The 21,521-nt window shown below is 33.9% G+C and overlaps 3 protein-coding genes across 5 annotated transcripts; 1 reads left to right on the top strand and 2 right to left on the bottom strand.

The window, feature by feature from the left end:
- The first annotated feature begins 6,756 nt into the window (after positions 1 to 6,756).
- Positions 6,757 to 8,085, top strand: LOC140959730 (NAC domain-containing protein 6-like). Its single transcript, XM_073417729.1, has 3 exons — positions 6,757 to 6,944; positions 7,023 to 7,306; positions 7,494 to 8,085. Exons 1-3 carry the CDS (start codon positions 6,779 to 6,781, stop codon positions 7,857 to 7,859), a joined length of 816 nt encoding a protein of 271 aa, XP_073273830.1. The 5' UTR covers positions 6,757 to 6,778; the 3' UTR covers positions 7,860 to 8,085.
- A 1,752-nt stretch (positions 8,086 to 9,837) lies between these two features.
- LOC140968862 (serine/threonine-protein kinase BSK1-like) lies at positions 9,838 to 14,274 on the bottom strand. 3 transcript variants are annotated; one of them, XM_073430015.1, is made up of 9 exons: positions 13,606 to 14,274; positions 13,360 to 13,495; positions 12,962 to 13,095; positions 12,736 to 12,841; positions 11,906 to 11,991; positions 11,515 to 11,703; positions 10,887 to 11,051; positions 10,683 to 10,796; positions 9,838 to 10,203 (listed from the first exon to the last, which is right to left on the bottom strand). In XM_073430015.1, the coding sequence occupies exons 1-9, from the start codon at positions 13,939 to 13,941 to the stop codon at positions 10,153 to 10,155; spliced, it is 1,317 nt and encodes a 438-aa protein (XP_073286116.1). In that variant the 5' UTR covers positions 13,942 to 14,274; the 3' UTR covers positions 9,838 to 10,152. The 3 variants fall into 3 exon arrangements, with proteins under 3 accessions (XP_073286116.1, XP_073286108.1, XP_073286100.1); XM_073430007.1 differs by having other exon boundaries at positions 9,838 to 10,216; positions 12,977 to 13,095; XM_073429999.1 differs by having other exon boundaries at positions 9,838 to 10,216; positions 13,606 to 14,273.
- A 1,964-nt stretch (positions 14,275 to 16,238) lies between these two features.
- LOC140968852 (protein HIGH CHLOROPHYLL FLUORESCENCE PHENOTYPE 244, chloroplastic-like) lies at positions 16,239 to 19,549 on the bottom strand. The gene is made up of 8 exons (XM_073429990.1): positions 19,333 to 19,549; positions 19,035 to 19,252; positions 18,158 to 18,256; positions 17,822 to 18,016; positions 17,299 to 17,391; positions 17,132 to 17,227; positions 16,800 to 16,940; positions 16,239 to 16,585 (listed from the first exon to the last, which is right to left on the bottom strand). Exons 1-8 carry the CDS (start codon positions 19,475 to 19,477, stop codon positions 16,409 to 16,411), a joined length of 1,164 nt encoding a protein of 387 aa, XP_073286091.1. The 5' UTR covers positions 19,478 to 19,549; the 3' UTR covers positions 16,239 to 16,408.
- Positions 19,550 to 21,521: the final 1,972 nt, after the last annotated feature.

The raw sequence follows: 21,521 nt of genomic DNA, 5'->3' as shown, positions 1-21,521 counted from the left end.
ATATAAATATAAATGTGTATTTATAAAGAAGATTTGAAATTGAAATAAAGCATAATTAATGAAGAAAATTACTTACCTTCAGGCTTAAAAGAAGTAGTGGACCGTAAACTTTATTTGTTGAATGAGAACAAAAATCAGGGTTGAGATTTGAAGTGAGTTAAAGAACAATTAATATATACATATATATATATATATATATGGGCCCTTTATTAAGCCGGGCTCTGAGGCAACCGCTTGGTTGGCCTCATAAAAGGTACGGCTCTGTGGTTAACCATCTTAAAGAGCAGATCAGACTGGCACGTGCCCAAATGAACTCGGGCTCTCAGCTTTGCCTAGTACAACAGGATTTAAGAGATTGAGGTCCTGTCCTCGTTATCACACCATGATCGTCTAATGTGGGCATGCGGTGTGCAAGTGGTTATGGGACTGAAGGAGCATGGGCTCAGCTAGGCATCCATGATATATAAGCCCCAACACCAGGCACTGACTTCCATGGGTCTTCCGGCCACAGTCCTTTCTCTTTTATTTAAATCTGATTTTTGAGACTTAAGAGTATTTATATTAATTAAATCTTAATTAATTCCTTTAGCTCTTGATTAATTATTAGGTGGCATAATCATGTGTTATGAATCACCTTTCAGTTTTTCACTAAATCCAATCGTTTTAGTCGCATTATATATAGGAGAAGAGAACTAAAGTTCGAATCGGGATCCATATTTCGCCTATTCTAGAAGTTAGATTTTAGAGTTTTTAACATTTCAAATTCCTACCTTCGACACATGGCACGGCCGCAAAAATTCCAAGCAAACAATATCCATCGTAATTGTTTAGATTGAAATTTACAGAGAAATTCACATAGATTAAATTCTTCCAAAACCGTAAAATGAATTTGAATAAGTATTGAATTACATAATTTCAATGCCCTCGACATCGGTTAATTGCATTTGTAGAGCGATAAATTAAAATGAATGGATCAGAAATTCTCCTAATTTATTACTTTCTATATAAGTGCAATAAAAACCCAGAAAGTGGGTTGTAAGTGAGTTTATAAAACCAAGTTCCTAGTGGATAGGACTTTCGAACGATATATATCACGGTTAGTAGGAAAAAAAAATATTCAACAAGAAGGTGTAGATTACTTTGAAACTTTTCATTAGTTGCAAAGTTAGTTATTGTTCGAACTTTGCTAGCTTTAGCCGTCATTCGAGGGTGGTCTATGATGCAACTTGATGTGAACAATGTATTTTTGCATGGTGCACTAAAAAAAAAGGCCTACGTTTCATCGTTGTCGTAGGTCTTTTAAAACCGTTGTTAAAGGCCATATGGTTAAAGGGTGCGCTCAAAGACAACGATTTTTTTCCGTTGCAGCAACAATTTGCGACGGTTTTTGAAAAAAAATAAAATTAGCGATGGATTTATGTAAAACCGTCGCTAATTAGCAACGGTTGGTTCATGATATCTGTCTCTAATATTTTCAGTAAAATAAAAAAAATTACTTTTAATAATTTAATAAATCTAAAAAAACTTACAATTTGTATAGGCTAATAATATTCATGATCTTAACTAACACTTAAAAATTTATCAAAAATAAAAGCGAAAAAATTTACCCTAAATCGAAATTAAAATCGTGTAAGAAGAAAAATTTTAAGTGTTGTGAAGTGGTAAAATCGTGTAAGAGAGAAAAATTTTAAGTGGTGTGTGTTAAAATGGATCGAGTGTGCGGATATTTATAGACAATTTGCGACAGTTTTTGGTTAAATCGTCGTTAATTTTTGGTTAAACCGTCGATATTAGCGACAGTTTAACCAAAAATCGTCGCATATTTAAAATTTGCGACGGTTTTTCTTAGTGACGGTTTTAAGCAAAATCGTCGCTATTTTAAAATTAGCGACGGTTTCAGCAAAACCATCGCTAAATACGTTGTTAAAATCACACTAATCGACAACGATTTTAGAAAACCGTTGTCGATTGTCCAAAAAACACGCTAACTATGATCCTAAAAAACGCTCAAAGACAACGGTTTTATAGAACCATTGTCATTGACCCTAAAAACCGTTTTCTTTTACCCCGTTTAAAACCGTTGTCTTTTGTTAAAAAAACGCACTTACGACATCGGTTTTCACTAAAACAGTTGTCGTAGGTACGTTGTTGATTTGTATTTTTCTTGTAGCGGTGACTTGTTTGGAGAAATTACATGTCACTTCCTCCTAGGTATAAACGAAAGGGTGAATTTTTGTCATCTAATGCAATTTGTAAGCTACAAAATTCTTTATACGGGTTCAAACAAGCTTCTCGACAATGGTTTCTTAGATTTTCTTCCAACCTTATCAAGATTGGTTTCGTTCAATCCCATGCGTATAATTCTTTATTTGCTCGCACACATAGTGATGTGTTTTTGGCTTTATTAGTCTGCGTGGATGAAATATTAATTGCCGCAAATGAAAAAACTGAAGCTAAGAGTTTGAAAACATTCTTGAACATGCAATTCAAGCTAAAAGACTTAGGTGAGAAATATTTCTTGGGCATTAATGTAGTCAGATCTTCAGGAGACACACACACACACACATATATATATATATATGTCGACGCCATATACTCTCCAGTTACTCACTGAGGCCGGTCTTTTTGGGAGTAAATCACGAACTACTCCATGGATGCTAATTCGAAACTAAGTTAAGATGATGGTGAGTTGTTGACAGATCCCTCCTTGTATCGTAAGCTCGTGGGAAAGATACTTTATCTTACCATCACCCGTCTAGATTTGGCTTATTTAGTAAACAAGTTAAGCCAGTTTGTTTCTGCATCAAGATTTGCCCATTTACAATCTGTATATTATGTTTTGAGATATGTCAAGGGAATAATAGGACAAGGCTTGCTTTATAGCTCCAAATCCCAAGTTAGATTGAATATATTTTCGGACTCTAATTGTGCTGCTTTTCCATATTCACGTCGATCGGTTCATGGATTTTGTGTGATGCTTGGCAGCTAGTTAGTTTAATGGAATCAAAGAAGCAACAAACCGTATCTAAATCTTCCGCTGAAGCCGAGTACATATCCATGGCAAATGCCACTTGTGAAGCAATCTAGATGATTTCCTTGCTCAAAGACCTGTGTACTATTGTTGACATACCTGTGACATTATTTTGGACAAACAAGCCCCCCATTCATATAGCATCCAACCATGTGCTCCATGAACGCACAAAACATAATGAAATTAACCGTCACATTATACGTGAGAGAATTCAGTCGGGCGTCATCAAAGTTCTAGTTGTCTTGCAGTTACAACTTGGAGATTTGTTCACTAAAGCACTCCTTCCAGCCAGATTTCGAGCACCGTTGGTCAAGATGAGAATTGAGAACATTTATTCCCCATCTTGAGGGAGAATATTGAAGCTAAAATTAAGAAACACGTTTAACATTAGTCGCTCTTTGTTTTCTTATTGTTTGATATAAATAGAGAGATTAGTGGTAGTTATTTTTAAGATTTTAGATCTCAATTCATTTTTAAAAACCTTGTACACATTCAATGGAGATTTACTTCCAAATTCTATTTGATTTCCCTGCTATATAAAGGTGGATACAATTGGTGAGCATCACCAACCGTGCACATTTCTATATTACATTTAATATTCCAGTCGAACACGAGGACATAAACTTCACACAAATTCATAAGAATTTGAAAATTATAAATTGACAAAAACTTGTGTGAGACGGTATCACGGGTCGTATTTGTGAGACGGATATCTTATTTGGGTCATCTATGAAAAAGTATTAATTTTTATGCTAAGAGTATTACTTTTTATTGTGAATATGGGTAGGGCTGACCCGTCTCACAGATTAAGATCCGTGAGACGGTCTCACATGAGACCCACTCTTATAAATTTGAATCCTCCATCCGACTTCCGAGTATAATTTCATGGTCGCTTGCACGTTGTTTCAAAGTAAGAAAAAAATTGAAATAGATGTCATCATAAATGGACTAGAAAATATCGCAAAGAGATATGACATAAGTTGATAGCTATTTTTAGAATTTTTTTAGAAACTTCATATCTGATTTTAATTTATTTATTTTTTTACAAATAGTGGAGGGAGAAACTTCACCATTGTGGAGAAGTTTCAAACATAACCTTATTTTAGGGAAAATTGCAGGAAGCTCCCCTTTTACCAGGGATATTCAAACTTCGGATAAAACCGAAAAAACCGAACACTGAATCGAATCGAAAACCGAATTTTATAATTAGGATATAAATGTTAAAACCGAAATTTATTTGGTTCGGTTTCAGTTTATATATGTCAAAATCGAACCGACCGAAAAAACCGAAATTTCATTAAATTAATAATTTTATTTTTATTATATATTTTTTGAGATGATATCAGTAAATGATGAATTATTTTGAATAATATTTAGTTGATTGTTGTTTATGTAATTCATTTAGACTTTATATTTAAATGTTTTACTAAGAAATCATGTAAAAAGATAACATATTATCTTTTACAATATATTTATCTTATTAATTTAAATAATTGTATCAAAACGAAATAACCGATCGAAATAATCGAACCATTTCGGTAGAAAACCGAACCGGACCGAAGAAAAATAGTTTGGATATCGGATTATATATTTGTAAAACAGAAAACATAAATAAAAAATTGAAAATCGAATCGAACCGACCGATGAACATCCATACCTATTAAGTTGTTTTAATTGGAAATATTAATAGTTTCTAAAAATGATGTCTTACATGGCTTTAAAAAGAGAAAACCCTGACACCAATTCAGCCCAAACCTGACATTTTTTAAAACAATCCGACCGATTAGATCGGGTCGGGTTGGTACCCAATACCCCAAAAAAAAAAAAATCAACCCCTAATACTATTACTAACAACACAATCTAATATGTTATAGGTATTTTATGCAACTTCCACATTTTATAGGTGGTTGGATACAATTTTTTACTTTTATTTTAAAATGTTTTAGTTATTTAACTTCACAAGATAATATTATTTCTCGATTACTTCGACCCTGGTGAGTGCTGTTTAAAGAGTTAGTCTAATGGTTATAACAAGAGATCACATCATTATTTCTATGTGATGTAATGCATTTGTCCACGTGAAAAACTATGTACGGATATCATTCAATACTTGCAATGCATTTATCAATGTAAAATTATATTCGGATAGCATTAAATACTTTAGGTAATATCCTAAAAAGATTATTTTTACAAAATATATTCGGATAGCTTTAAAGGAGAAGTTGAGAAGAAATTGTAGTAGGCCAAGAAAAGGGTATATGATTGTGTGGGAGAAGACGTCCAAGTCAAGTCCCTCGGAGACTCCCGACTCTGCTGTTTTCCTTCCAATGCCAAACACAATGATGCGCAAAATACGCGGTTTTAGCATAAATATTAAATGATTTTCTTATCTTTTATATATATATATATATATTGTAAAATATATTTTAATTAATTGTAAAAACAATAGAAAGAGTTTATCAGAGATGCATATAACAAATTTCTCCATAAATATTATAATTAATTGCAAATTTGATTTCATACAAATCCGACAATATGTAAAGTTCAATTTCCATTATTAGGATTTAATCGCATGACCGATTCCAAGATTGACGAAATTCCAAAAGGTTGATTGGGTTATCGAATTTATAATTCACTCGTGGTCTCGCCATATTAATTGGTGTATAAAACAATTTTCTACGTATAATATTTTTTTATCAGATTAAGTATTTTTTTATGAAAATATGTAGAGATTATATTAATATTAAGAATTTAAAAGATCGTTTTCATAAGATTTTTTAGTAAATAAATAGAAATAATTATCTAAGTAGGATTTGTTCATCTTTGAAATTTATATTATTTTATAACAACTTGAGGATTTTAATATGAGACAGATAATACATGGTCACTACTCATGCGGGCCCACCTTTTTAACCACGAAAAAGAACCCACATGAATTGAGTGACATTTTATCGTTTCACAATTGTCAGATGTATATTCTTATTATTAAAAAAAAAAATACACGGGTAACTCTATCGATATTCACAATAAAAAATAATAATCTTAGCATAAAAAATAATATTTTTCATAAATGACTCAAATAAGAGATCTGTCTCATAGAATACAACCCGTGAAACCGTCTCACATAAGTTTTTGCTTAAAAAAAATATTATTTTTTACTATAAAAGTATTGTTAGTTATATTAAAATATATATAAATATAGATCTAATTTGAGTGAAAAATATTATTTTTATATCAAAATTATATTGTGTAATACGCTAACAATATTATTTTTTTTATGTAGAAATATTATTTTTTACTGGAAGTATCAGATATGGATCGAGTTAACTTTTCTTTCATGCAGAGATCATTGTACATTAGACTTACACTTATTGTTTGGAACTAAAGTTTATAATTTTAATTGGAATTATAATAATTCCAACAACAACTATACTCCATCTGTCTTATAATAAACAACATGCATTTCTTTCGTTTGTCTCAAATATATAATTTATTTTCTACATTTACTCTTGTTTTTTAAAAAAAAAACTTGATAATAGAGAGGGAATTTGTAATTTCAGATACAAACAAGGAAGAATAATAGTCCAGAAACCGCGTGAATTAGTCTTGAGATGAGTCTCTTTGACAGCACTCATCGTTATAGATATCCGAGGAAGAAGCCTCACTTGACAGAAACACAAGGAGTAGTGCTGGTAGCAATATTAGATATATGCGTGAAAACATTTATATATTTATAATTATAATCATATGGATGAACCGAGACTGGAGTTGAAGTTGCCGGGTTTCAGGTTTCACCCCACCGAGGAAGAGTTGCTCAACTTTTACCTCAAAACCAGGGTGATTGGCAAGAAACTGCGGGGAGATATCATTGGAGACTTGAACATCTACAATCATCATCCCCGGGAGTTGCCAGGTTATACATATATATATAATCAAACAAGCTGTTTCTTTTAAAGAAGAATAAATCAATTGATTAATGAAATATGGACAGGGCTGGCGAAAATCGGTGAGAGAGAATGGTTCTTCTTCGTGCATAGGGACAGGAAACACGGGAGTGGAGGCAGGCCTAACAGGACCACCGAGTGTGGCTTCTGGAAGGCAACTGGATCGGACCGCAAAATCCTGAGCATATCCGATCCCAAGAAAATGATGGGCTTCAGGAAAACTCTGGTGTTCTATGAGGGCAGAGCTCCACGAGGAAGAAAGACTGATTGGATCATGAATGAATATCGTTTACCGGATACATTCTCTCATCAGTCCCCACTTCCACACAAGGTAAGCAAATATATCTCTCTACTTACACGAAACAATCTTGCATCATATGACGTTTGACTATAGTTTTACGATAATTCGTCGCATCCTTCCGTCATCGAGTCCTACTAGCCAAGAGGTGCCTAAATACTATACGTTATGAATTTGGTTACTATTCATTCTGAGTTGGTTTTCTTGTTTGATGCTTTAGGACATAGTATTGTGTAAAGTATACAGAAAGGCGACCTCCATGAAGGCGCTGGAGCTGATGGCTGCAATTGAAGAACCAGCCATGGACTCCATCTCATCCTGCAATCCAATCGATGAGCAGGTTAAGAGCCAAAGCAGTGACATGGGATTCAAGAAAGAATATGAACAAGACACGACATTTCTAGTAGGGGAGGCAGCAGCAGGATCAGGGAGAGCTTGTAGCAAGTTGAATTTACCTAATGGGCATGAGAATTTGGCAGATCTGCTGCTGCCTAAACTGGACATGGACTGGACTCAAGACTCTTTCTGGGCACAATTTAGAAGTCCTTGGCTTGATAACTGCGCCAATTTCTTGCCACTCTGCTAATTTTAAACTTCCTTCGTCTATATTATATCAATATATATACACTATTATGCATACGCATGAATATCTCAGGCTCGGGTCTGGACAGTAGGGACTTGAGTTCGGACACCGACACGATTTTGTGTTTAATGATCATGGAAGAAGGATCATTATGTAAAGAACAACATGGCTGATAACATGCTTAATCATAGTGGAATATTTTGTAATAAAACCACTGGAAATTTTCATTTTTGTGCAACTTAGTTGATGATTTATCTCAAAATGGTTGTTTACATTTTATAAGATTTAATCAAAAAATTTGAACGTCTCCAACCTTCTCTGGACACTCTGCCAGGATGGAGTCTGGAATAGTATCGCGTCACTCGTAACACCAGAATGTTGGCATAATGCCACCACTCTCTTGGTACGGTGATATTAACATCTTCCATCGAAAGATGTATGTGTTTTTTTTTTTTTTGAAATCCTATTCTATTGGGTAGGAGGACTCGAACCTGAGTAGAAGAAACAAGATGAGATCATTGGAGCTAAAGTTCGGCCTCGAAAGATGTATGTTTTAATTCACATTAAAACTAATATTTATAAAAATTCATTTTATTTGTTATTACAGAGTATAAAAAAGTGAAACTAATTTCAAGTTAAAATCATGAATCACAGAGGCTGCAGGCAGGATACCCATATTTTCAATCACTTGAATTTTACGTAAATTTTGTGGCAAAAGGAACATGACGTAGATATAATTCTCCATCAAACTTATGTATAATAACATTCTACAAGTCCTCTCTATATACAGAGTTCATTTATATATAAAATGAATTATCCATTCGTAAGCAAAACATAAATTATCACAAGATATAAAACTAATTCTTGGCATTTGCCAGTGCTCTGCAGTTCAAATATGCGAAGAATATGTTATGATCGGAAATAAATTTAGAAGAGGTGAATAAATTTATCTCAACAAATTATTTTGGTTGGATTAGCAACACTGAATTTTTATTCTTGTCAGTTGGGTTCTCAGTAAGTCAATCTGTATGAACGGTGCGGAAATAGACAGACTGAGACTGTTCGAACAAATTATTTATCAAGAAAATCAGTTGGCTTCTACTGAATAGTATTTGAGATTGATAAACTGAGAATTAATAAGCACAAAATTGTTTGTGGATGTTCGGAGACTTCAAAACTCCTACGTCACCCATTTTTCACGGAAGGATTGCACTAAAAGACTTTATTAATTACAAACAATTTGAAATCACCCACTTTAGTAGTACTTAACATTATCTAACTGACTTAGTAAACTCCAATCTAAAATGATTTGAGTGATAAGATTCTCTCTCAATTACACAAATTTCACAAGGAAATTATAAGCACAAATTTGATCCTCACAATGATCATTTAATAAATTATCAACGTGTGCTGGCTTTTCAGTTTGGCTCGCAAAAAACTTTTTCAAAGATCAGTTGGCTTTCAAAAGTTCAGAGATAGATTATGTAACTATGTAAGCTTCAGAGCTTGTTCAACTGATATATTTATAATTTAATCTGCAACAGTAATCTTTTCAAAATAATATATATGTTTCCAAATATAGATGTCGATGTCGTCACCTCATCGTTCTTTCTGACATGTCCTGGTAGTGCACAGAAACCCGACATTGTATTAAAATCCAGTGACTTTTGGTACGAAAAACTTTATCCTTTATTTCACATTAGCTATGATATTTTATCATTGATTATTCTGATTCTTCGAGAAATGTTTGAATTTAGACTTACTGAATGACTTAGATAGACTATTAGTTGGATTTCATCATTTAACATTGAATCGATTTGACTATCAATATCATTCTTATGTTTTATCCGTCTGGCTCTGAAATCAGTTAGCCTCCTTAGAAAACTTCTTCTAATGAGTATTCAATTTTCCTTCTTGAATTCAGTTAGATTATGATATGTAATTATTTGTTAGATTAACACCTTTGTTAAATCACCAAAAATTAAAATGTTTCAAAGGAATAAATGCAACACATGGGGCCACAAAGTACTTGTACAATTGCGGGAAAAATAAAAGCTACCTTCTAACCCCCAAAAAATACACAAACTTCAAAAGTAGAATGATGATCATCCTCTCCCACCAGCTTTTTGCCTCTTTTCTTCGAGTCCAGCAGCCTCCTTTAACATGTCAGCAGCATCCTGGTGCATGTCCAGTTTGGCAAGGGCAACCGACTGCATGTAGAAAGCTGTTGCCCAGTCTGGATGCACAATCTGTGCTTGCATTGCATCTCGAAGGGCCACATCAGCTTGATCACACATCAGATAAGATAAACTACGCCGTGCATACACGGTTGGTGAAACCATAGTTCCTACGTCGATGAACTGTGTAACCAATAGGAAAACAAACCATGATAAGGGCAGGTGAAGTAAAGAAACATCACTTCACTTTTTAACTTGAACAAACTACTCAGCCAAGTATCTGTTGCTTGGTTTCCGAGATGCTTGAATCTCTCTTAAACATAGATGCAAAAAAGGGTGGTATCTGAATTTTTTTTCCTTTTTAACCTTGTTTTTTATTCATCTTCAATAGGGAATTTCTGCCTACAGATTTAGAATCATTACCACTGCATTTCGCTAGTCATATTTTGTTTTGTCTCACTTGTTAAGGCAGTAAGAGGGACTCGAGCTACAAATGAAAAGGAGCACCACCTGGTTTTCATTTCTGTACATTTACATTTTCTCTACTTTAATCCGGGATATTAAATGAATCAAGTTAAATTAAATTATTGTGCAAGCAATTACTTATTTACATCCCATAACAACAGCAGGAAAAAATGAAAGCCCAAACCTGTGAATAACAATCAATAGCAGTCTTAAAGTCCTTGTCACGGAATGCATAATCTCCGTGCTTTCTAGCATCTAACATATCTCTCATCTGCTGGGTCCATTCTTGAAACGACAACTGGAGAGGGTTACCAAAAAATGCAGTTAAAATACCGAACCAAACATTAGAGGGAAGTGTATGTGCATCTACAACTATGAGAAATAATACCTCATTTGTTCCTTCGTCATCCCGATAGTGGGTAGTCACCAGTATTTGGTGTATTGCTGTGAGATCCATCCGAGAACAGGCCTCACCCATTGGTGAAAGAGGGCGCTGAGGTGTTGGGGGATCTTCTTTGTGCTTCGAAATTCCAAGCATGACATAAGAAGGAACCTGAAGCCCCGACGATTTGTGGTTAGATCAAATTACATCCAGTCACTTTCAAATTTGCAAGACGCAGTCTGTAGAATAACAAATGTAGCTTCATGCAACATCTGATATAAAGTATTCATAGGGAAGAGACATGCTATTGTGTATGGGAAACATTTTACTGCTCTTAAACCTTAAGTAACAGGATGGCTGGTCATTGAGATGACGTAAATTGTACTAAACTCTGTGAAGTTCAGAGGAAGACATTTTTAGCAAACAAGTGGCTATAAAGCGATAACAATATGACAAGTTGCCAAAGTCTATTATCTTAGAGGTGTCTGATTCTTAGTTTTCTATCAAAAAAAAAAAGAGGTGTCTGATTTGTAATTTATTAATTTTTTTATAAAAAAAAAAAAAAGATTCCCACAAGTATAACGAAAATAGTAGTACCAAATGAAAACATAAGGAATAGAGTTAAGATTCATACATCTGATTTTGGATGTAGTGGAGAAAGAGTAGAAACAAGATCCTTTACATTAGGCCTTTCCCTAGGTTCATATTGCAAACAACTTGAAGCAAGACCAACGACTATTGTAGCTTCTTCTGTAGAAAACCTTCCCTCCAAATGTGAATCCATCAGTAGAATGATGTTTTTACCTCGTATCACGTCAAGAGCCTGGCACATAATTCGAGTTTAACAAACCATTCCAGCAATATCATAATTCACACATGAGGAGGGACCAGCCATTAATAATAACGTTTATAATGTGATTCTCTAATTTCTAGAATTTTATGAGCGACAAAGTAATTTAAGATACCACGTTGCCCATTTAAAGCACACTAGACCACAATGTAGTTAAGTAATACAAGCTACTCACATGACTTGGAGGAATGTGCTTTCCACTTAGCAGATCCAAGAGTACAGTGCCAAAGCTGTATATGACACTTTGTGGTGTTACCCTTCCTATGATACAAAATATTGTCAACAAACTATGCATGGAAAATGGAAGCTAACGGTTGCTTGTTCATGGCTGACAGCCTAACACATTAACAATAATTATAATGCAACACCAGCAATAATGAGTCATGATAATGGAAATATCACAGTTTTTTTCTTTCGCTTTTGGGATCTATGATGGCTTTTCATAGAGTTTTAAAAAGAAAGTTGTAATCAAAGAAGCTAAGAGATAATTTAGAATATATGACAGGAAAACATAAATCAACGCCCATTACAATCAAATATGCCATTACATTGGGTGGACGATAGTGTGAATTGCGAAAACATTAATTGAAGCTTGAAAGTCATATACATCGTTCACAAGCTCGGTGCCAGATAAGAGTAACTGAAAATGTGAATTTTTGTTGGGTGCCCAGTCGAAGCTTCATATCCAGTTAGCCCTTGAAATCAGATGAGATTTCAGGAATAGTTACTTCATCTTAAAGTAACCAAGATGTCTCATCCACTAACCAGTCCTGCCATTCATAAGCATGTTTTTCAATCAAGAACTTTGGACTGATCATAAATCCATGAGAACAAGTGCCAGATTAAATTATTGAGCCAAAGAAATGGAAGATCAAAGAAACAGCATAATGCAGGCCGGAAGATGCTCATGAGTGGTACAAGAAGGATCAATAGACTCAAACCTACAAATGTTTCCACACACAAAAATAAAGAGTTTCCCAGCAATAGAACATCCAGCAAAATTACCATTTTTTAGATATTCTGGGGGAGTGTAGGCAAGATTTGTGCTATAACTTTTTCCATCCTGACTGTTTTTCATCAAGCCAAAACATGAAAGCCTAGGATCACCATCCTGCAAAGCCCAATCATATTTACATCGTTCAAGGTCTAAAAAAATAATAGCACAAGAATACTCTAGCACAAACAAGTAGGCGGCTGATTCTATTCACAATGACAAATCATAAGACAATACTCCATCGAAGAGAACCCTGTAGGCATTGAGGTCGTGGTACAACGGATGACCTTCATCGCCACAGTATGCCAAGGCTTCAGCTATATAAAGTGCCACTCTCAAGCGCATGGCCCATTCAATGGTCTGACTCTCCCCTGTAGAATTTAATGGGATAATAATATCACTAAAAACTGTCACAATGGATAAAGCTATCCCGCAATCTCGATTATCAAAATAAAAATCTACCAAAAATCATATTCTTATTAATATCATCTTCAGGCCCCAAGTGCTACATTAATTTATATAACATTTCAGGAAAAGATTGTGAAGAATGACATTAACTCATTGACGGGGCATTATAACAAATTTGATGCTGCTTAAAAGCAAAATCCGAAGTGTAAGAAACAAAGATAACATACAATGAAATAAATGCTTAGCAAGTGTATCATTTGTCATGTATTCTGCAACGAGCAACCTCTCATCACCATCACAGCAATACCCTATTAAATTTGCCAGCCTTTGGTGCCTCAACTTGCCGACTCTCCATGCCTCCTCCTACAACACAAATCAATGTATGGCATAACTCAACCATCTCAACATCCCTTCGCTGTAATATTCCACCAGATTAGATACACGTATTAGTGTCTATCATAAAATTGCAGTACCGCAAACTGTTTCGGGTCCGACCAAGCCATCTTAGGAAACTTCTTGACGGCGATCCACCGGCCGTTCTGGAGAAGGCCTTTGTAAACAATATTCGGGGCTTTTTCACCGCTTTCTGAGACAATAAAATCCGGGCTGAAGTTATTTGTGGAAGACTTGAGGTCCGCAAAGGTGAACTCGGAGAAAGATGGAACCCCGGCGGCAGCTACCCCTGACCCCGAGTCGGATCCTGCGGGCAGGTGTCGGCCGGTAGAAGTTGGAGCTGGGCCGTGCGCCTTGACCTTATCGTTCCCCGGCTGAGCCTCATCTGGAGGAAACTTTGAAGCTAGGCAGCCCATTGCTCAAACACTCCCCAATACTGTTCAAATACCCTCTTGTACTTATCTGCTCAGTATATATGTAAAATCACCCTTCTCACGTTCAGGTGTCAAGACTATGATTATAAAAGAAAAGAGCCCAACAATCCATACAGATTTGAGAATAAATTGGAACAGCTAAAATCTATTATATATCAATAAATAAAAAAAGGGATCTTTCTTGGTTTCGCTGTTTGTTCTTGAAATATGATATAATAATTAGTAGCAGATGATCAAAAAGCTTAATAATCTCCTCACAGTTTTTCATCAATCTTCAACTTTGTTACATGCAGTTAAAAGGATTGTTGGCCGGGTTTCCAACAGTACGAGGGACCATATATCATATTATATATTAATCTATATATGTCCAAGGTTGTTGGTATTTATTTACTATTAATTATGAAAGAATTAATGATTTGATTTAGTGGAATTTCAGGCTGGTTTAGCTGTGGAATATTGAACATTACACATTAAATTATGGCTAATGATTCTTGGTGACCTTTAGTCCATTCAAATGAAAATTATTTGAATAGGTATCTTGTAATACGGTCTCACGAATCTTTATCAGTGAGACAAGTCAACCTCACCGATATTCACAATAAAAAGTAATACTCTTAACATAAAAAGTAATACTTTTTTATGGTGACCCAAATAAGAGATCTGTTTCACAAAATACGATCCGTGAGACAATCTCACACAGATTTTTGCCAAATTATTTATCCTTCTTTTCCTTTTCCTTTGAGTCAATTATAACGAATTTGATGTCCTCTGAACCCAACTTTATTTGGATGCAATTTTTATATGACAATTACTATATATTAAATGTGACACAGATTGATCGATGAAAATATTAACATGGAATAACCATCATTATCTCAAGCGTGTGTATTTTTTTTTTTAGAAAAATAATAAAACAATCTAAAGCAAGTACTAATTATTGAGGAATATTACAATCATATTAATAATAATTATTTGAACATACTTGGTAATGAAGAATTATGTGAGAAAATATTCTGATCTTATTCCATATATTCATATTTGGTAAGATGATGCACATTCCAATAAAAATGACTATTCGATCATTTTGGATAAGAATGCTACTTATATTAATATTTTATCGAATAATAATTGTGAAAAAGTTAATTTTAAAATAATTAATAAATATTCATTATTTTTATTATTTTAACGATAATAATAATAATATTTTTTTAACAAGCTATTATTTTTACTTTTTAATTAAAAAATATTTGGTTATTAAAAACAACTGTATTACATTCTTTTTTTTAATTTCTTTCGATACCAATCATTGGGATAAAATATAATTCTCATTTCGTTCTCATCTTCATTCCATTTCAAGATGTGCTACATTCATATCATATTTCATTTATTCATATCAATCATGTCTTCATGTGCTATACGGCATTCATTAAGATTAAAATGACTACACAAAAAAACACACTTAAATTTATGGCAAAAACTTGTGTGATACGGTCTCACAGGTCGTATTTTGTGAGACGGATCTCTTATTTGGTTCATTCATGAAAAAGTATTACTTTTTATGCTAAGAGTATTACCTTTTATTGTGAATATCGGTATGGTTGATCCGTCTCACAGATAAAGATTTGTGAGACCGTCAGACAAGAGATCTACTCTAAATTTATATATGAGGAGTTTAAATAATATCCAAATAACTTACTATCTACATCCCAAAAAATACATAGGTTTTTTTATTTTTTACAAAGATGATAAGATTAGCATTTAAAATAAAAGTTTACCAACAAATTTCTTATTTTATTTTTATTTATATTTAATTTGTTCAAGAAATAATTGCTCATTTTAATTAACACGAGTATTCAATAAAAAATACTATTAAATATAAAAAAAGTGAAATATATATTTAGGACAATCGAAAAAAATAACATGGAAATGGAGATGGTATAATTTTTCAAAGACCCCATAAAAAATTATAAATGTTCCAATTACTACTTTATAAAATATGAAAGAATAACATATCCTTAGCTTTTAAATAATCATGGCTTTTAGTGACTTCTCTTTTGTAACGCCAGCAATTATGAATTTGCCGTCCAAATAGTGCCTCATTTGATCAAATAACTCGCACACAAAAAAAATTTTTAATCATAAAAACCCTTTTCACAGCATTTAATTTTCAACAACTTCCCATTAAAGTTTTAAAACAAGTAAAAAACAAAGTCCTCACTTCCAAAATCATTTGGCAAGTTCCTCTAAAGTCGCAGTATATAAGCATGGAATTTGACAGCTAAATCGAAATAAACATATTCACGCGGTGTTCATAACATCATATAATACAAACTATAATCAAAGTTCATAGTGATGTAGGAAAATTTGGTAATAATATAGCAATAAGAATCCATTCTCAAAAAAGTTGCAAAAATAATAATAATAATAATCCAACATGTAGAAATTGTGATCAGAAGTAAATGTCAGTTTGCTTGGACTGTGCTTTGAGGTCTTTCAGCTTCTTCAATATGTTAGTGAAATAATCCTGCAGATATTTCTCTAGCGTACTAATATCTTTGGCATCCACTCCAAGAAGATCATATGTCTCAGCCATTGGGTTGGAGAAAACAGTATCACTACTGAGAACCTACAAAACAAAGAATTAAATAATTTGGAATTTTGTGTCGATTCCAACTACAGGTCATTAGCCCACTGTTTATGAAGCAAATCTATCAAAGATTATTCAAGATGAGTACAGATATTGGTATGCCTCAGGGCTCAGTTCAACTGATAAAAAAAACTTCATGGAAAATGGTAGTGTTGTGCAGAATCTGGAAAAAAAGTGATCAATCAATTAATACCTCAGAAAACGCCAATCTATCAGCGACATCGTTGGTCCACTCAAACAAACGAGTCAACTGGCGTGTGAATCTTAAAACTGAGACAGGAACTGTGGTAACGTTTGCATCTTGACCAGCGAGTCTCTCGCACAAGCTTATCACCTGTAAAAATTACACAACAGGATGATTCGAAATCATAAAGTTGGTTTTACAGTTAGTGAATAGTGGCATGGCTGGGACGAGAAAGAATGAATAACACATTCTCAAGCCACAAGAACACTGAGTGGAGAAAATAGACACCATCAAATTTCCACAAACAACTATTTTCTCAAATTGAGGGCATTATTCTTTACCTCTTGAGTTGTCCATGCACGAGGCCCAGCAAAAGTGAGGAGTTTTCCATTGATATTCTCATTTCGTAGAGCTATAAATGTTAATCGAGCAATATCCTGGAGACAGGGTAATTGTTTGAGGACCTTAATTATATGCTAAATTACCAGATTAAGCTATAAAAATTTACTTGTGTATCCATATATGCTATTCTTGTGGGAGCATCAGTACCCCAAACAGATTTGTCTTCCAATATGGGCACTGCATACTGTCCAATCAGACCCTGTAAAGATTGGGAAACACCGCAAGTAAATGAATAATCTGATTCAGATGTCAAAATTTCACAATGAAACACAACAAAATGAGTCAGAAAGATGGCAAGGAGAGAAGAATCCAGTACCAAAAGTTTCTCTTCTAAGAGATTGGGGACAAACTGGATTATTTTTATTAAACATATGTTCAATTTCCCCGGTGGAAAATTCCTAAAACTTTACCGAGATTAAGTCTAAGTTCAATCTACAGCATGTCACAGAGAAAAGTTGTAACAAACTCTACAGTAAACAAACAGTTGGATGCAATTTTTCATTGTTTTTTCAGTTGATCGGGCCTTGTATTTATCAATTGCATCACCTTCAACGAGGAAGGCAAGAGTTCCAAAGACATTGGAAGAGAAACTAAAAACTCCAAACATTAAACAAAAAAAAGGAATTCACCTGCATGAAACCACATAGCCGGATTGTGATGTGGTTCAGGCCTGAATCACGGAGAAATTTCTCAGTGCAGTGTTTGATCTCCATAAGTGGAACTTCAGGATGCTTATCACAGTTATGGATTGAAAAGAAGACAAATTTTTGGATTCCCATAGCCTTTGCGCATTGAATGAGAGCAACTTTTCCTTTCCAGTCTACCTAAAGTGAAGGTGAACTAAGTATGGCAGATTTATGTAAAAGATTTCAAAATTATTGTAGAAACTCAATAACCCTCTAACATCGATCCATATCCTACTGTGTAATTGGTAAAATAATCAGATTGTTGGTAAATATCCTCACATTTTTTATGGGTTCCTCTGGTCGTCCTGTAGCACAATCAATAACTGTATGGATGCCAACCAATGTCGCTGGTATTGTTTCAGGTTTGCTCAAGTCTGCCTGCTCAGAAACACTGTGATTTAGTACATTATCATATCACGGGAGTAATAACTTTCGTTGATGCATAGATTTCAGTTCACACAGTAAAAATGGGCATATTGTCAGGCTACACACACAAGTTTTTTCATCAGAAGTCGATCCTCAAACAATCAATATTACGAAGAACTGAAGCTCTGGACGACGGAAGCGAAGGAAAACTGAAAGATTCGGTATCTACTCCCTGGCATGAACGTGAATATCAACAAATGTTTACATATAGGACAACAATATGGCAAACGACTCAGATTACGAGATTTAGATTCCATTAGGTGTCATATCTCCTCCCCTGGCTCCTCGTCAATCAGTTTTAAACTGTCTTTTAATTCTTGTAACCTCTACCGACCTCACGCCTTCCATTTTGTAAATGAGGACCTTCTCTACATGAATTGATAATTGATTCAAAGCTAGACTACACTTTGCCAATCCCTCACCTTTTTATACAGAAAAGGGTTTGATAAAGTAACAAAAATAAAAAAAACATGAATTCTTCCGTTTTGGAAAAAGTATGCAACACCAAATCTACCTTGTGTAATAAATTACAGTTCTAACATCGGGGTGAAACACAGCACTTTGGCAAAAGGAAAAAAAAGATCAAAACACAGACAATCCAAATTCCAAAAACCGCTCAAAAAATAAGTTTAGAAGGGTTTCCATTTGCGCACAACTTCACTCACGAGTAAAGTGCAACGTAATGATTACTGTACTAACATCAAGCTAACACATTGAGCAGTGAGTTTACATTGACAACAGTGGCGCCCCAGTCACGTAGGAAATCAGCAGGAGCAGGGCGAGGCCTGACGAGGCACCTAACGTCGTATCCTTCATCCAACGCCCGCCTCACAATCTGCCTGCCCAATGTGCCCGTGGCGCCTACCACCAGTATGCTGGTAGGCCTCACAGGAGTCCCCGGGGACAAATTTACAGCGGCGCATTTGATCAGCGCTCCATTGCCCCTGCCTAAATCAAAGCTAAAGACAATCACAAACGATATCAAAGAGTAACACAAAATGGCACGTCAAAAGAATGAAAAGGATCACCTTTACAAGTAAGAACCGTAGCGGAGGAAGAGGAGGTGGACGCAACGGCGTCCGGAGCCAAAGTGCGCCGCCAGGAAAGGGAGGTTCGCTGCGGACGGCGTAGAGCGAGGGTGGGAAATTGGGGGTGGAGAGTAGAAGCGGCCATAAATGATGAACCAACTTCAGCTGTGCTCTCCGTGTAGGAGAGAGAATGTAGCGTAACAACAGATGCGGAAGATGCCACGTCTGCAATGTCACGTACCACATCATTTTTATTTATATTCTAATAAAATATTTTTGTTATCAAACTTCGTGTTACAATCGGAGATCACAACTAAGATCGACATCATACTATGTTGATATCCGTTAAAATTCAATTAATTATTTAATTATTGATAATTATGATAAAATCTTCAGTTTATTTATTAAAATATTCATCGAGTTAATAACATATTTAATTAGATATAAATACATTAAATATGTTTGAAATTTCAATTTTCACCTAAAACCGTACACTGAAATCGAATATTATTTATAGTCAATTTAATCATGTGTTGATGACGTATTTATTGTAATATTTAACCAATACTCTTTTGATTCGTAATTAATCAACAAACATGTAAATAGGTGATCATGTTAAACTAATATCAATTAATAATTAAAATTAAAAAAATAATATATTGAAAAAAAAACCAAATATTAGACAAAATATTGTTTTGTTCTATTGTGATCTTAGTATGAAAAAATTTATTTCATAAAATTAAAACAAAGAAAAGACACAATGTTTGAATTCATAAGAATAAAATATAAAAATAAATAAGAAAATCTTAACTTGGTTGACGTGATTCTTCTTTCGAAGTTGTCTTCCTCCTTTCTCTCAAACCCTAACAGTTTCTTTCTTCCTCCAAGTTTCAAGAGAAAGTTATGTAATGTCGTCTTCGTCTTTCTCTCTCTCTTCTCTTTTCACATGTAGTTATGTATTCTGTTATCTCCTCTCATTTTTTATCTTCCTTAATATGCTAAGCTTTTTCAAAGCCCAAAATCTCCACGTGAAGTCCTAAGAAATCTGTCACAAAATCTCTTTTAATAAACTGCAGATTTCCTATGAACGAGTCCAGAATTATCAAAATTTCTCCATCCTTATCCTTGCTTCCATTGTGTATTACAAAGAAGTATTTTTTTTATTTGTACTGATATTGACATGTAGGATGAAATGTGTTCCTTTCGTTATTGTATGTGGGGAAATATCCCTCCAAATACACCTATTGTGGGTGCTTTAAGGATCAAGTGTTGGAGGTACATTGTTTGAAAGCCCTATTTTCCATTTTCAAGTTTGTTTTTAAATTTTTATTTATTTATTTGTCTCTATATTGGACTTTTTGGGATAATCGGTCCATATTCACTGTTTTTCAATTGTCAATTTCTCGAAACAAATTTTTATTTTGTCTATATTGAACTAATTAATTTCAATCTTTATTATTGAGTTCAAATTGGTCTTTTGTTGAGGTGATTGAACGTTTGTCTTTATGATGTATTGACGTTAAGCTTGAACATTNACACTCCATTATATATATATTTATTGATGGTGAGATTGTTCTTCTATTATTAATCTATTGATAATTTACTTTATTTAATTACATGTTTACTTGGTCATATTATTTATGAGTAGATCTTTTGTGATACGGTCTCGCGAATCTTTATCTGTGAGACTGGTCAACTCTACCGATATTCACAATAAAAAGTAATACTATTAGCATAAAAAGTAATATTTTTTCATGGATGACCCAAATAAGATATATCTCATAAAATACGACCCGTGAGACCGTCTAACACAAGTTTTTGCCCATTATTTATCAATCTACTAATTCTTTTATCTTATATCAATCAAATCATTGAATTTAAATTACAGTATTACCTTTAATAAATAATATTATTACAATTTTATTAGTTATTAAAATGAAAAAAATGTTAATTTATCATCTTATCTCAAATTTAATCAATAAAATCAAACAAATCAATATTTATCAATCAACCCAAATACTATATTAACTATAATTTTTTATTATATTATATTATTTATCTCCATGTTATTATTTATCTTTACGTTCAAATGTTGTCAATTTTAGATTACTAACCCACATACAACAAATCTGATGAGTAAAACTGATGATCCTGCATGAAATTGATAGCTCCGGCGCCGTCCCACACTA

The sequence above is a fragment of the Primulina huaijiensis genome, chromosome 2 (genome assembly GCF_012295235.1).
Source record: "Primulina huaijiensis isolate GDHJ02 chromosome 2, ASM1229523v2, whole genome shotgun sequence".
Classification (NCBI taxonomy): domain Eukaryota; kingdom Viridiplantae; phylum Streptophyta; class Magnoliopsida; order Lamiales; family Gesneriaceae; genus Primulina; species Primulina huaijiensis.
The sequence above is the reverse complement of the archived record's forward strand: the minus strand, read 5'-3'. Positions and strand labels throughout refer to the sequence as shown.